The sequence below is a fragment of the Colletotrichum fioriniae genome, assembly GCF_027942845.1.
Source record: "Colletotrichum fioriniae strain IMI 355084 chromosome Unknown scaffold_13, whole genome shotgun sequence".
NCBI lineage: Eukaryota > Fungi > Ascomycota > Sordariomycetes > Glomerellales > Glomerellaceae > Colletotrichum > Colletotrichum fioriniae.
In genome coordinates, this window is record NW_027076849.1 from 1,006,758 (window position 1) to 1,021,836 (window position 15,079).

The 15,079-nt window shown below is 52.8% G+C and overlaps 3 protein-coding genes and 1 non-coding gene across 4 annotated transcripts; 2 read left to right on the forward strand and 2 right to left on the reverse strand.

The window, feature by feature from the left end:
* Positions 1–3,363: 3,363 nt before the first annotated feature.
* On the forward strand, positions 3,364–5,306 carry N0V96_010014 (uncharacterized protein; the record flags this gene model as incomplete). The annotated part of the gene is made up of 3 exons (XM_065758815.1): positions 3,364–4,256; positions 4,326–4,735; positions 5,143–5,306. 3 exons carry the CDS (start codon positions 3,364–3,366, stop codon positions 5,304–5,306), a joined length of 1,467 nt encoding a protein of 488 aa, XP_065612582.1.
* Positions 5,307–6,357: 1,051 nt separating this feature from the next.
* On the reverse strand, positions 6,358–8,469 carry N0V96_010015 (uncharacterized protein; the record flags this gene model as incomplete). The annotated part of the gene is made up of 1 exon (XM_053197392.2): positions 6,358–8,469. One exon carries the CDS (start codon positions 8,467–8,469, stop codon positions 6,358–6,360), a length of 2,112 nt encoding a protein of 703 aa, XP_053045096.2.
* Positions 8,470–9,210: 741 nt separating this feature from the next.
* Positions 9,211–9,284, forward strand: N0V96_010016. The gene has a single exon. It is a non-coding gene; the product is annotated as a tRNA-Asn (tRNA).
* Positions 9,285–11,035: 1,751 nt separating this feature from the next.
* On the reverse strand, positions 11,036–13,862 carry N0V96_010017 (uncharacterized protein; the record flags this gene model as incomplete). The annotated part of the gene is made up of 5 exons (XM_053197393.2): positions 11,036–11,316; positions 11,473–11,637; positions 12,655–12,959; positions 13,146–13,405; positions 13,572–13,862. The coding sequence occupies 5 exons, from the start codon at positions 13,860–13,862 to the stop codon at positions 11,036–11,038; spliced, it is 1,302 nt and encodes a 433-aa protein (XP_053045097.2).
* Between the last annotated feature and the right edge of the window lie 1,217 nt (positions 13,863–15,079).

Consider the following 15,079-nt stretch of genomic DNA (forward strand, 5'->3'; position numbering starts at 1 on the left):
CCTTAGGATGAGATGCCTATGGGAGTGAGTACCTCTACTCTATCCGTAGTCGACGATAAGATATGAGAACCACATGTATGGTGAAAAAAAACAAGGTTTACGGAATGCTGCAGGCACGTCGGCTCGCCGCGTGCCTAGAAACTATGGTCGGGAAGGGCGTCGGCGGCGCGGCGCCGGTGCCGGTGCCGGTGCTGGGTAGACTTTTGGGGATTGCTTGCCGCCTGCGCCGTTCGTCCCAATTTCTTGGCTTTGGGGTTTTATCTATTTCCTCCCTCCCTCCCGGCAGTTGGAGAGCCAGTTGAGGCAGTGTGTTTGGTTTGATTTCTTTAGTAGACGGAGCTTGTGAAGGCATATGCCGTGCCATCTAACCTCTAGAGTAGAGAGGTATTTACCTTTTGTGAGCTAATGTATATATATATATATATATATGAGAAAAAACATATCTATATACAAGGGGGGGAGGTGGTAGGTAGGTAGGTTTACGATTTTGGATGCTTGTTATGCGGCAAGCTGGCTCGTCAAGTGGGACATTTCTTCAATGTTTAATGGTACTCCTTGTATACATGATTGATAAAGAATCGGACCATCGCTAATGTTTCGATAGATCTACATGGTCATCATTCGCCTTCATTCTGGTCTGATGCCCAGTTGATGACACGCATGTGCTCTGTGGGTTCACCTTCGCGGTGTAGAACATAACGTATTTTGCTAGTTTTGAATTGCGAGTACTTTCAAGTGCCTTACCCGACAAAATCGTTTTCCGCTCAGCTCACCCGGCCGCCATTTTCTACCACTATCCGTACCGCGAACACTGACCAATTAGTATCTTTTCGAAAATTTCACTTCAGTACCCAAAGTTCATTCATACATGGGCAGAATGACTCCTCGATGGGTGTGATGGTTGTGGTGGTAGATGTAAAAGGAGTGCTCATCTGAATGAGTTTTGTCGCCCACTTCCCCCCCGTCTCCCACCAAGGCTATTGCCGTCAATCGCGGCTCTCAGTGACGAGATCGTTGCGCGCATAGGTAATGGGATGGGAGGAAGTTGTTACGGTGGCTCACCGTCAAGTCTGCATTCCGAGTCTGAGTCACGACAATCCATGGCTTCATTCCCTTCCCCCTGTTGATGAGCCTTCATAATCACATGCTCTGCAGACTTTTTCCCCGGGCATCATCTCACGATCCACGATAGACAAAAGAAACATCTCATGTGCGCGCGTTTGGTGGTACTCTACAAATCCGTACAACCAACAGAAACACAGGATACGTACAAGGGTGTTTGTGAGCAATGAGGGGTTGAGAGGCGGTAGCGTCGTTTCTGGGCGGCTACGCGCATGTACTGCGAAAAAAAACCTAGGAATTGATTTGCGACTTGTCGAGTATTGGTCGGTTCATGGACCTCTCTGTAAGCTGGGTGGTTGGGAGGTAAGGTATCTCCCGATAGCCCCGTTTCTGTACAGGTATGCAAAGTATGTATGTTCCAGTCATGAAGCAGGCTCTGCTTCTCTATGCTTTTTCCATCGACGTATGAGATGCTTAAGCATGATTATTCCAAACGCCAGAGGCTCATGATTTGTCCAGTGTTGCATGTGCATCTCCAATGCCACCACTCTCTACAGAGACATCGGAGAGGGCTGTGTTTGTAATGCATAGGGGGGAGCTTTGGCCCTCTCCCAATCAAGGTGTAACGGGCGGGTTCCACGGGCGTGTAGAGGAGGCGCCTGTAGGCTGTAGTCGGCTATGCGAGGACGGAGTCAGAGGCTGTTAGTTTACTTGCCGTAGTGCCCACAGTGCCACGATGTAGTATTGGACCCTGGGCTGGGCTCGAACTGCATTGCACCCATTGGAGATGGGGTGGGGAGGGCATGGAGGGGTTGCTGCGCTTGATGTGCAGGTCCCCTTGTATGGGAGAGCGCGGACTGGTTGGGTGGTGACGAATCAGATTGGATAGACGGGGGTTGAACTCAAGTCTACTCAAGCTACTCAAGGGAGGGAGACGCCGTTTGGGACAGTTTGGGGTGGGGGGGATATGGGTAGTGCCCGTGTTGACGATGGTGGTTTGTCTGTTTAGTCTGTAGTACTGTACACATTTGGTGTGTTTTGTATGTTCTGGGTACTTGAAGTAGATGATGATTAGAGACGATAGAATGGTTAAGCGTGCCATTTTGACCCCCCTCTACGGCATGGGATTCTCGGACCTGGCGCGATCTAGGGGCTGGAAAGACAGTGGTGGTCGGTAGAGAGGGTGAAGAGGAGGGCTCTAAGAGGAGACACCTGACTTTTTTAACGATGTGATTTGCTCAACTGGCGCCCATTGATGGTGTGGCACATGAATAGAAGAATCGGAGGATATCCGCGTTTCCTTTTCTCTTTCACTCTTTGCATTCATCTACTTGTCATACGGCTGACGATTCTTCGTCCGGAGTTTGCTATATACTCCAGGACAATTCATAACATCTTCTCTCAGCTGCGTGTTCTTGTGAGGGGATATCCCTTCCACCTCTTGTCCCGTCTCTGCCGGCCACCCTCCCCGCGGCCGTCTAAGCCACCGTCTCGGCCGCGGCCAGATCGCCACCGAAAAACGCACCGACGGATTGTAGCCCAGTGCCCGCCCCCGAACACAACAATATCCATAGCAAGCGCCGGGACAATTGGAGCCATTCTGCTTTACCAAAGAGCAGGCGCAGGCGTTTCTAATTCAGTAGCGACCAAAGGAGGACTGGAGATATCGCGTCACACTCTCTCGCCTGTTCGTCTACGTACCCAGGTTGGAAGACAGGGTTTCTTACTTTGTCCGCAAACTTAGGTACCGGCTCTGGAGACGGGATTCAGCTGCGCAAGGTCACTCAACTCGGACTTTGACTCGTGATAATCCCCATTGTGCCCAAACACACCGAGGCAAAGCGAATAGAGGAAAAGGCGGAGAGGGAAAAAGCAGGATTCCGCTCGACACCGAACGCCTGGGTACACAGGACCACCGGGACGCCTTACTTCTTGTTCCTGTGTTCCCCGCTTGTCTCACGCGAACTTGTTCCTCTGCCAGACCGCTTCATTGTTTCCTTGGCGACAAGTTTCCTCGTGCCTGGGAGAACTCAATCTTATTAAGCCAGCCAAGAGATACGAAGGAAGAGTTCCCTCCTTGTTTCCTGGTTCCTGCCAATCCACTCTTGCGCAGAGCGCTAGACTTGGCTCCCGAACTGTTCGAAGATTGGCTGCCGGTAGAAAGTTTAACAACGCCCACGCCAAGAATCGCGAATCTGAAGATCTCATTTGCGAACCTCAGTCCAACAGCATCTAGAAGGGCAGAACGACAGGAGAGGGAACCAGAGACCACAGTGAAAAATCTTGAATGCTTCTTTCACAATGGGCTGGTTTGACCGCAAAAAGGCCGTCAAGCATGGCCCCGAGCCAGTCAAGCCGGTGCCGGTGAACAACCACCACCACAATATGAACCCTGCTCAATATCACGCACCACCACATCCGCCCACGCAACAATCTTCAAGATACGCCACCTCGACGACGCAGACGCCGCCGTACTGGCAGCCTCAGCCGGGCAGCCAGGGACAATACCAACAGCCTCCGCCCCCATACCGTCATCCACAACCACAGCATCCTCATCAACAGCAGCAGCCTCATCGCCCACAGGGCTGGTCACAGCAATACCCTCAGCAACAACAGCCCATCGTAGTGAACCAGCACTACTACCTCCACCCACCACCCTCACACCTCGCCCTCCCCGCGCCGCCGGGAGCAACCGGACCACCGACAACGTCAACTGCGACAGGACACCCCATCGGTCTGGACAAGTTCACCGGCTCGGTGGTGACCATCGCCAAGGACTTTACGTCCCCCAACTTCCTGGAAGAGCCAAATTTCCACCCGCACGCCACGCAGCTCATCAATTCCACCGCTGCGTGCGTCGACCAGATTGCGGGGTGTTTCAACGATGTTATGACGTTGATTGATCGGGACCGGATGGTGGGCAACGAGAAGGCTTTGTTCACGTACCAGAATGGCGGCGGCGGTGGAAGCGGCGCGGTGCAGCAGACCCCTTCGTCGGGGGATGCTAAGAGGAGCGGCGGCGCCGGGAGAAACGACAAGAGCGGGCAGAGAAAGAAGAGTAAAGAAACTTCTTCCTCCGGGTCAAAGGGCCAGTCTGCGGCTGTGGCGACGTGTATGGTGTCGGGGGGTTACTTTGCCAAAGTCGAGTTATACGCCAACTCAAAGTTGCCGATGAACCTCCCGCCCCTGAGACTGTGAGTTCACAGAAGTCCTAATCATTATTCAAGATTCATGGGAGGAGATGAACTAACACAAATCCCTAGATACATGCCCACCTGGCCCCTCCTCTGCATGGCCGCCCAATACGCAGAACGCGTCTACGACCACCCCAAAGGCGCCGAACGCGATGCCCACGTCTCAGCAGACTGGAAGACCGGCACCAAAGCAATGGTCATAAAGTCTGTCCCCATGGACCACATGAACACCATCGTCTTCGCCATCCGCGGCTCCGCCACCTTCATGGACTGGGCCGTCAACCTCAACACGGCGCCCGCGTCCCCCGAGGGCTTCCTCGATGACGCGGGCAACTCGTGCCACGCTGGGTTTCTGGCGGTGGCGCGCAAGATGGTGAAGCCCGTTGCCGCGCGGCTGCGGCAGTTGCTCGAGGAGGATCCGGGGAGGGCGGCGTATAGTTTGCTGATTACGGGGCATTCTGCGGGTGGTGCGGTTGCGAGTTTGTTGTATGCGCATATGCTCGCTACGTCAGCCAGAGCGGGCAGCGAGTTGAATGCGTTGACGGGGTGTTTTAAGAGGGTGCATTGCGTTACCTTTGGGACGCCGCCTGTGAGTTTGCTGTCGTTGAAGAGGCCGGAGAGGGCGGAGCTGAGGAAGAGTCTGTTCTTGACGTTTGTGAATGAGGGGGATCCGATTGCGAGGGCGGACAAGGCGTACGTGAAGAGTTTGTTGGAGCTCTATGCTAGTCCGGCGCCGTCGGTGACTGGTTCTTCTGGGGGTGGTGGTAGTGGTGGTGAGTTAGGAGGGGAAAAGAAGGGGAGACTGTTGGCTGCCAAGGCGAGCAAGATGTCGTTGAGGAACAAGGAGAGTAAGATGTCGCTGGTTCCACATGCGCATGGTAAGGAGTCGGACAGGGACAAGGAGAGGAGAAAGAGGGAGGGGAGCAGCAGCAAGCCGGTATGGCGTCTTCCACCAGGGACGCTGAGCTCACCGGGAAGGATTGTGGTGCTGAGGAGTGGGGACCCGAAGGCGAGGCCGCGAGATCGGAAGACGGTGGCGGAGAGGCTTGATGAGGGTGTCGTTGCGCAGACTGTGACTGATGAGGAGCTGAGGGGGGTGATTTGGGGGGATCCGGTGTGCCATGTCATGAAGTTGTATTCCGGGCGGATTGAGACGTTGGCTGTTGGAGCTGTTACGGGGAGACAGAAGTAGATGAGAGGGCTGGTACCAGTGAGCGATGGGTGATGAGAGTAGACGGATGGATTTGATGAGGCGTTTGGGTTCGGTAATACCATTGCTTACCTATAGTTTGGATACCTCTTATGAGTTATGAGATATGAATACATTCCACTACAATATTGAATCTCGGCATCAAAGTTAAGTGGAAGGGCACTCTAGCGGTGCTGTGTGATGTGATTTTAGTTTATTAGAAGGAGAGGTTGAATTGTTCGTACGAACAAAAGCTCTTTGATAGCACCTGGAGGCGAGTCCAGTTGTGGAAGTTCAAACTCGAGCACTACTCACGTCGTTACTACGAGGGCCATGTATTGTCTAATTATCCGTGTCTTGTTTCATTGACGTCCTTCTCGGACGATACAATTACTTGTAATTGAGAATCTGGATAGGTGAAGAATAGGAGAGCTCCAAAGTAAAGTTTTTGCTTCAAGTTCGATGAGATAGGAGAAAACATGTCAACGGCATGTAGATCACGCGTGAATAAACGAGAACAGATTAGTGGGTCTTTTGCTTCGGCTCGCTAGATAGTCAAGCCCGTTGGCTCAAGAACAATGTTACTCATCCTTCACGAGGATGGGGTAGGTCATGGGAAGCTCCTGGTAGCAGGTTTAATCGGAGCTGAGAGCGAAGAAAGTGTGCCATCAACTCAAGAACAAAGGGTAATAATAGCGTGCAAATCATGGGAAAGGTATCTGTGTCCCCTCAAGTTGAAACGTTCAACCCGTAGTCCTAGATTTCAATGCTGTCCTGGCCATCTGACCATGTACCCGAATGGACGGTGAGTACGTATGAAATCTTCTAAGCCCCCTTTCATCCTTCAAGAAGACAGAGAAAAAGTCGTAATTTTGTACAATGTAACCGTGAACCTCAGTGAGAGGTTCGACCCTAGTATTCATCATCGTCCCCTTCCTCATCCCCAGATTCGCCCTCATCCGCCAAGTTCATAAACATGCCATTCTCGTCGTCTTCATCATCCTCATCCTCCTCGTCTTCAAGGTCATCGTCTTCACTGCCGACGATACTGCCCTCAGGTTCGTCTTCTGACTCGGAGGCAATAGGATTCCGTCTGCGGTGCGTCATGAGCTTCTGCGCGAGAGACATCGCCTTGGGCGGTGCTTCTTCTTCCTCCTCGGAGCTCTCCTCTTCAGACTCTTCCTCGTCTTCGGATACCGGGTTGTCTTCGCGGTTGCGGGCGAGCTTCTCAGCTAAAGATAAAGGTTTCTTCGCGCCTTCTTCTTCGTCCTCTGAGTCGGGGCTTTCCCGTGTCTCCTTATTGGCAATGTCAGCCCCGCCTTCATCGTCGTCTTCGTCCTCGTCCTCGTCGTCAGAGGGAAGGACGCGTGCACGACGACCGGCAGGCTTTGCGGGTTTCTCCGCCGCTTCCTCTTCATCGTCGTCCTCGTCGTCTGATAGAATAACGCGACCCCAGCGACTCGTGGGCTGAGAAGGCTGCTCCTCACCCCCTTCATCTTCATCATCGGAAATAAGCACTGGACCACGTCGACTTGCGCTGCGACCTGAGTCCTCTGCCTCTTCCTCCTCGCCTGATTCTTCATCCTCGTCAGACGATGCGACTTGTCGTCTCCTCCTTCCTCCGCGGGGCTGATTGTCTTCTCCTGATTCCGGCTCGGGGCTGGACCAGTGGGCCGCTGGGTTTCTAGGGCCGTTGCCATCGAAGAGCGTGCTGTCTTCGTCTGCAAGAGGAGAGAATCCGCCATAGTCTGACACGCCCCCGCCTCCCTCCTCATCGTCGCTTGCTTGTTGCGTGTCGATAAGCAGATCGTCCTCGTCTTCATCTACTGACTCCTCGTGAATGCTTCCGTCGTCGATTCCATCACTCTCGTACTCGTTCTGGTCTGAGGAGTCGTCCGAGTCTTCTTCTGACCCGTCTCCCGATTCCTCTTCCTTGTCGTCTTCCGAACCGTCGGCGGCGGATTTGTCTCCATCAGCAGCCCCGTGTTTCGCCCGAAAGGCGTCAAATCGGTCTGCTGCATCCCAGCCAAAGCACTGCATGGGCCAATAACTGACTTCTTCGAGCCGCTCAGCTTCACCCGGTTTCAGGTAAAGGGAGCCCTCCTCCACCATGTCGAACAGTTCTGTGAAGAGATCGATCCATATCTCATCCATGGACAGCTTCTTCTTCAATGCGAATTCGCGACTCTGCGGCTGCGTGAGATCTGGCCAGCAGTACACAAAATGAATGTCCTCGCCAATGTCGACATCCTTTCGCAATTGCTGGATCTCGTAGTTGTGAATCAGATCCGACGCACACCACCTCAACCTATGCGGTATGCGTCTGTCGTTATGCCACTGGAAATCGAATAGCTTCTTGAGATTAGGAAAGGCCAAAAGGAGCCGCAGTTCATTGGCGTCTAGGTTAGATCCATCCATGGCCATGTTGATGATGTTCTCAGAGAAGCCGGGGATCTTGAGGTTATGGTCCCAAACGCGCTTGATGCCATTGAGGTGAACGACGTCTCGTTCTTTGTTGAACCGAACGACGCGCCGACCCTCCCGGATCGCCAGGGTGTCTGGAAATGCTTTGAGGGCAATGTCTCGAGACTCGTGGTGAACACGCAACATGGCGTCTACCGCTGCAATCTGGTTCTCCAAGGTCGTGCTTTCCCAGACAGTGTCTTGTCGTGGGTTGGGCAGCACTTGGAAGGATAAGACGCGTGGTGATGGATCGAGATCTGGACAAAAGTACTGCCAAATGCGATGGCGAAGCTCTATAGGAAGTCTGCGGAATTCGGGAAAGAACACCCGTGGAGCCTTGCGGCGGTATTCGCCGAGAATAGATGCAGCTTCCGAGTCCGACTCTGATGAGTCGTCAGAGTCGCTATTCTCCTCTTCTGAAGCTTCGACATCGAGAAAGCCCTGGCCTGGGTCATCGCCGGCTTCTGTTCCGGATTCGCTGTCTGAGGACTCCCGGTCAGACGCATCATTTTGCATGAGACCGACGCCATCAGGACCCGATTCGTCGGACGAGTCTGGCATGTTGATCGATGGAATATCTCGGTTGTCGGGTGAGAAAAGCTGCTGTCTTTGTTGAAAGACAAACGGCTGAGAAAGTGACGGCAGTGGTGAAATGAGGGTGAGACGCGACTGCCCAAGTGCAGGGGTCGAAAATTGATGCGCGCTAGGGAGCTATGGCACGTGAGTCGGTACGTATTGAAGCTTATTTTTCTGCCCCACCTTATTCACCGAGAGTCCCGTCAGGTGAAGAGGATCGGCTTGCCTGCCGAGACTGTACACCGAAGGCCACAATCCTTCACCGAAAGCTACTCCTGGCCCAACTTCCTCCTACAGAATGGTAATAACCACAACTCCAAAAAGGCACAAACAGCTGGAAACCCGGCATTCAATGTGCGGCGGCGACAGTTCCGGTTCCTTTCCATGGATTAAAATCAGCTGCGAATACCCAAGGTCCTCGCTCCAGGCCCTATCGCCCAAGATCCAAGACGCCGGTTCCTCCACAAACTCTCGACTTACCACCTCCCTCTCCCCCATCTTCTGGCATCAGATGCTCCACGATAATACTCGTCCAGCTTCGGCGATACTTGGTAGGTCGTCTGCATCTTCACCTCTCTCTAGTCTACCCCAATACTGACTCGTTCCACTCCCATCGCATCTCGCTTTGACGCTTCTCCACACCAAATCGGTCCACACTACGATGCGAGCTCCATATTCCCAAAAATCGCGCAGCCCGTCAATTCACAGAGACACAACATCTCAACATCCCCGATGGCACAATTGGCTAGCGCGTCAGACTGTTAATCTGGAGGTTGGTGGTTCGAGCCCACCTCGGGGAGATTCAGTGGTTAAATTCCACCGTACGGTTGAAGATTCTGTTTTTTGATCTTTTTGGGGCCTATGGGACGTGATCAACTACGAGCCCAGCAGCTAGAGCTGTTGTGGGACCTATGCGAATATTTTCCCTCAGGAATCGGAGGGCTCGGCGAGCGTACAATACTGGGGAACATTCGTTGGGATAGAATGACACTGGTCCGGGTCTCTTGCTATGTTGAATGTATTGTAGCGTCCTTCCGGTCGGCAATGGCAGTCGAGCAGTTTCTTCGTTGCAGTTGGATATGGTGACATGGCCTATTACTGCAGGAACAGGACGACATGCCTGTTTCGTCCGGTATGGATGTAGACTGGAAGTTCACCGCCACCAAGAGAGCCATTCCCATTCATTGTGCCCACGCGGTTTTTCCGCGCACACTGCCTTGCAGAGGCGAGGGAACATTGAGTATCGCTGTTGTCGAGAGTATTGTGGGCAAAATAGGTACCGTGAGAATACCCACGGAAGGCTAGGCTCCATGGCTGGGTTGCAGACTTTCGAGCTTTACGTAGTCGTAATCCTTCCAAGTTCTCGCGCCAATCCCCAGATTAGACGTTCCATATCTATTTTCGAGGGTATATCGAGGGAGTATCCTGAATTGAGAACGCACTGCATTGGCACACGATACGGTCGGATCCATAGCCGACGTCGAGCGGTCAGGTTATGGGATAGAACGTGGGAGATGTCGGAGCGCTGTAGACGACAAGTGGTAGTACAACCTAGGTAGCGCTCGTAGAATCGAGTACATTGCTATTGATCGGTAAACTAGAATAGTATCAACTTGTAACAGTATTGCATACCTCCATTTACTCTTCAGAAATCAGACACCGGAGAAAAGATGTGGTTTGAGGCTAGTGTTCAAAAGCTCCATGATGCGAAGCAGAACAGTTTGGCTCGGCTGGGTTCCCGTGACACTTGACGCCCTGACCGAGGCTGGCGTCAAAACGGCAGTTCGTTCGCTGACGAGATCGTCCCAGATGGTCTCGACTCCTGGAATCAGGCGATGTGGTTAATCGAGAGCTTACCACGTAAGGCCAATGGGATTGATTGCCCCAGAAAGCAAAATGTTCAGAGAGAATGGCCTTATTACCACAGATTGTAGAGCCGAGTTCCGCCTTGTCGGCTCGATTGGTCTGAATGTGTGGATACCAGAACCAGATAGGAAGTTATTTCCCACCAATCACTTATTGCATCACAAGCAAAAAGAGCAACTCCATGTTGAGGTCGAGACCATTTGCGTGGACAGCTTCATAGAACGGAAACGCGCAGCAGTCGACACCCGTCAATGCGTACTTTGGGTAATGTCTACCGAAAGGGAATATAGATTTCTTCGGTGTTTTGCATCGCTTTTGCTGAACCGTGAAGGTTACTTTGGGTTTCCTCGAATCCAGACCTTCATCGGCGCGTAAGGGAATCGAGAAAAGTTGCCAGTATCAGGAATTTTGTTACTACAGATTTCAATCATTCTGTTCCCGACGCTTGACTAAATCGTCTTATACCAGGTCGCTTGTTTGTTCAAGTGTTCTTTGCGAAAAGAATAGGATCGGGGGGGCCTTCGTCCTAAATGAATCGTACATTTTCGTATCCGTTCGTACTAATCGTATCCGTTCGTATTCGGAAGACTTCGTTCGTTGTAATCCATAGTCGTGCAAACGTCGTCTCAACTCTTGCCCACCGTCGAGTTATATCCTCAGTCTGCCCATCGGTGCAACAGCACTCTCAAGATCTGAGAACAGCGATCAAACCAGCTCCGGCAGCAAGGTAGGCGAGAAGTTGTCGGTGAATGTCGAGTCTCTTCCAGTCAGCAGCCCATCCTCGAACAACCTCGAGACTCGCCCCCTCTGCTCGCTCGTCCGTCTTCTCCGCCTTGATAACAATTTGATGCTCCTCCAAAAGCTTGTCGTTGACGGGGAAGATCCTGAATTGCGTGTATGGGCCCACGGCCCCCATCAGGAGCCCGGCGGCGAGGTTGAAGGGAAAGGCGGGACTTGCGATGCCGTCTGGTAATTTTCGTTAGCCGTTATGTTTTTTTCTTTCCAATGACGGGAGAGGTCTGTTCGTCTGTTTAAAGTTGCGGGAGCTGTAGTAGAAAGGGCAGGGTAGAGTCCAGATTAGGAGGTGGACGGGGGGCGAAGTAAAGGAAAGTGGGCGCGCACCGTTCCATGCCAGGAAGCCAAAAACGGCGGCCGTGCCGACAACCATTGCGGGGCCGTACACACGGCCAAAGTCCCAGCCCCGGAACCAGAGCTTTACTATGGTGTCCTTGTCATTGAGTTTTAGGATGCTGTGCATGGCAATTTTGTCCGTTCCGAATTGGTAGCCTATAGACGACCTTAGTCTCACACACTTCCGGAATTTCATAGAGTATTGTTCAGATGGTTTTCACAGTACCAGCAAGATGAGTGACACCCAGCAAATTGACGAGCTGGAGCACTCGAGACCACTGGATAGGGTCCGTCATCGTCTACGGTATGTGGGTATTGACCGAGGTACAGATCGTTATCGGTTCTGTAAATCCGACGCTCGGATATTTGATTATGGCCTCGAGCAGTGGAAAGTTTCGAGAGTATTACTTTCGTTATCGCAAACTAGTCGGTGACTGTGTCGGAGCTTTTTGATTGCAACTGTATACTCCCTTGAGGCGCGGTGACCGAGATCTGCCAGTGCCCATTTCAGTGCGGTAAGTGATGGCGGCAGACGTCTAATTTGACTATGGATTCTCTATCCCACCTGAGCCGGGGGCAAGTCAGCGCAGACCGCCCACCTTTGGGCTTCTGTTGTGCATAAAGCCTTGGAAGCGTCGGTCACCGCGCCACCCCACTCGACTAGGTCCAGAGAGGGAAAATTATCCCGCTTCATCCCACCGGCAACACTAGGCCGAAACCCCCTTGATGATCACTGTTGGCCGGGTGGGATGCCGAGTGGGCGCCGCCGCAGCAAAATTGCGCCGACGGAAAGGGAGAGAGAAAGTGAGAAAAATAGAGCAGCCTTGTGGTCGGAGGCCGTGGCGAGCGAGGTCTTGCGATGTGGTCTGGCCGGGTCGTGATGTTTGTCGAGGCGCTGCATAGTATAGTCTGTACGAATTGCGTGCGAATTATTATAGTCGAGCTGTAAAGAGGCTTTACGTCATAGCAAATCGAACGCTACTAGTGTACCAATTTTTCCAGCAATTCTTTTCGTCTTGTTTATTTCACTTTGAATGCCATCCCAACCTACCTAGCCAGAACCTGGAAAAACATTCGTATCCTTCAACGGATCGAGAACAAACGGCTTCACGTTCTCTATAAACTCCTTGTCGCTCTCGGACCCCCGTAAACACCAACACCAAATCGCCATACCCAAACACCGGTCCCAGGAGAGCAGCGGGACGAGCGCCTTGTTGTCCATCGTGAGACTCGCCTTTTCGCACATTTTGCTAATCATCAGCACCTCTTCGTCGCCGGCATTCGCGTCGAGCAGCGCGGGATCCGTCGGCACCATTCCATACCAGTGCGCCGCGGGCCCATCCCACATCATCAGCGGCAGCGGTATCTTTATCCTGAGCATGCCCGGCTCTGCGTTGCGAGATAGGCGCAACGCCGGGTGTATTGTGATGAATATTGTTTGGAGGATTAGATGTAGCTTGAACTGGAAGACAGCGAGACTGTACGCGAATAGAGTTAGCCATGACTCGTGCATTACTTCAGTGTGGAAAAAGGATGCCATCGTAAAGACATTTGTTCTACTAGTTTCCAGCGAAGACTAGTTGAGGAAGACACGATAGTCTCGATGCTATCTCCATCGTCTTCCTTGGCGTGGTGATATATCGACAGGAAAAGTTTTGGCTTACCGTTGATATAACTCTTTAAAGATCCAGGGGTATCCACTATGCCCACAGAGCTGCGACCCCAGGTTGATCTTTGACTGCTCGTATACTCCCGTAGCTTTGAATGTCTCGAGCAACATGGCATGCGTCATCATCACGTTGTCCATGGACTGGTCCGCTCGATATGGCACGAGTATTGTCGAGATCAGCATGGACTGGAAAACTGGGAGCAAATCCATCCGTGGCGAGAGCATGCCTTGTCTGGACTGCTCTAGTAGATCAAGCTGTATCGGCGATTAGCAAAAGACTCTTCTTTCCGAATGATTTGCCAAACACAACAACAAACGTCCGTGTATCCGGTAAGGTCCCCCGTCCAAGCGCAAGTATACCAGTAAAAGACCCGAGGAAATCACATAGTCTAGTAAACGACAGACAACAAAACCAACTTACGAGCTTGTTTCCTGTTTCTACCAGAAGGCTATCGTGGAACTTGATGGCCAGATTTCTGGCGTCAGGCCACGAAGCAAACCATAGTCCGACTGTCATGACGGCCTGCATCAACAGCTTTGGTTGCGCCGTCGTCTCGAATGTCTCGCGGTGCAGCAGCGGCCATTGGGGATGGAATTTGGTAAAGTAGATGCTCTGCAGCTGGAGCCTCATGGCCTCGTCCAGGATGGATCCCGGGGTGGTGAAGTCGAGCGTGTCGGACATCGTCGTCATCGGCATGGGCCCAGCCGACATCATCGCATGCGAGGTAGTAGTCATGCCGGTGGGCGGGTGCTGCGGATGCTGGTGCTGATGCTGCATGCTCGGCGCTGTCGTCGGGTGGCCGCCGTGGTCGGGCAAGGCCATGGAGCTCGAGGGCGGCGTGCAGCCCGATGTTTGTAGGCCGGAGGAGCTGGACGGCGAGGAGGAAGACCGGTCCGTCAGCGACTTGCTGCCGCCGCGCGGCTGGGGCCATTCGCACGATTTCCCCTTGTCATTGCATGTTGAGCAGGTGGGTTGCTGACCATCGCATCTGGTCTTTGTCCGGTGGCATGGAACGCAGGCTTGTGCTACGCGGGTTGGCGGGGCTGAAGGGCCGTGTAGTACCATATGTCTACGGAGGGTATCTCTACAATTTTGATAGAAAATTTCCCGCGGTTAGTTGATTTTTTTTTTTTTTTCGCGCGGGATCCAGAGTCCAGAATTCGATCGACATCGACAGACAATAGTCAACCCACGAGAAGCGTCTCGGGAATGCAACCCGATGGACGCGACAGGTGACAAGACAAATAATGTCACAGACACCACGTACTAGGGAAGGGATAGGTAGTTTGTCAACCACCCATAATCATACATACCCTCTTGTAAACTTGGTACCGCATGATGGACAGGAAAAAGAAGGCGTTGCAGAGTGCTCTTTTTTGTGGCGTGTGAGGTGTTCCTTACGAAGATAGGAGCGGCCGCAGCCTTCATGGTCGCAGGTGAAGGGCATTCTGGGGACCTCCAACGCAAGGAAGGGATAGATCCATTGCCCTGGAAGTAGTTGCCGACGGGTTGACTAGATCTAAAAGAGGTTGCTTGAGAAGGGGGTCGGATAGCCACCCGCAGCAAGCAGAGCAGAGATAGGATAGGATAGGTTAAAGAGGGCTAAAGGCTTAGGTGGTCTGGTCTGGGTCCTGGTCCAGGTCCAGGTCCAGGTCTTGTGTGTGTATGTGTGTGAGTGTGCCGCGTGCGTGGAGAGCGTGTGGGCGTTATGTTGGGTGTTCGGACGTGGACTTCGCTTGAATCCGCCGTACGCTTAGCTCTTGGACGAGACGACTATGCTTGCCAGGAGGCCAGGGACTAGGACTAGGACTACCTAGGAGGGAGATGACTGAGGTGGACGGTGGAGGGGGGAGTCAAGGCTAAACCTTCCTCGGCAGTTGGATGCGCCTATCCTCGCCAACGATTGGCTGGGCGTCCGTCTGGCCCAT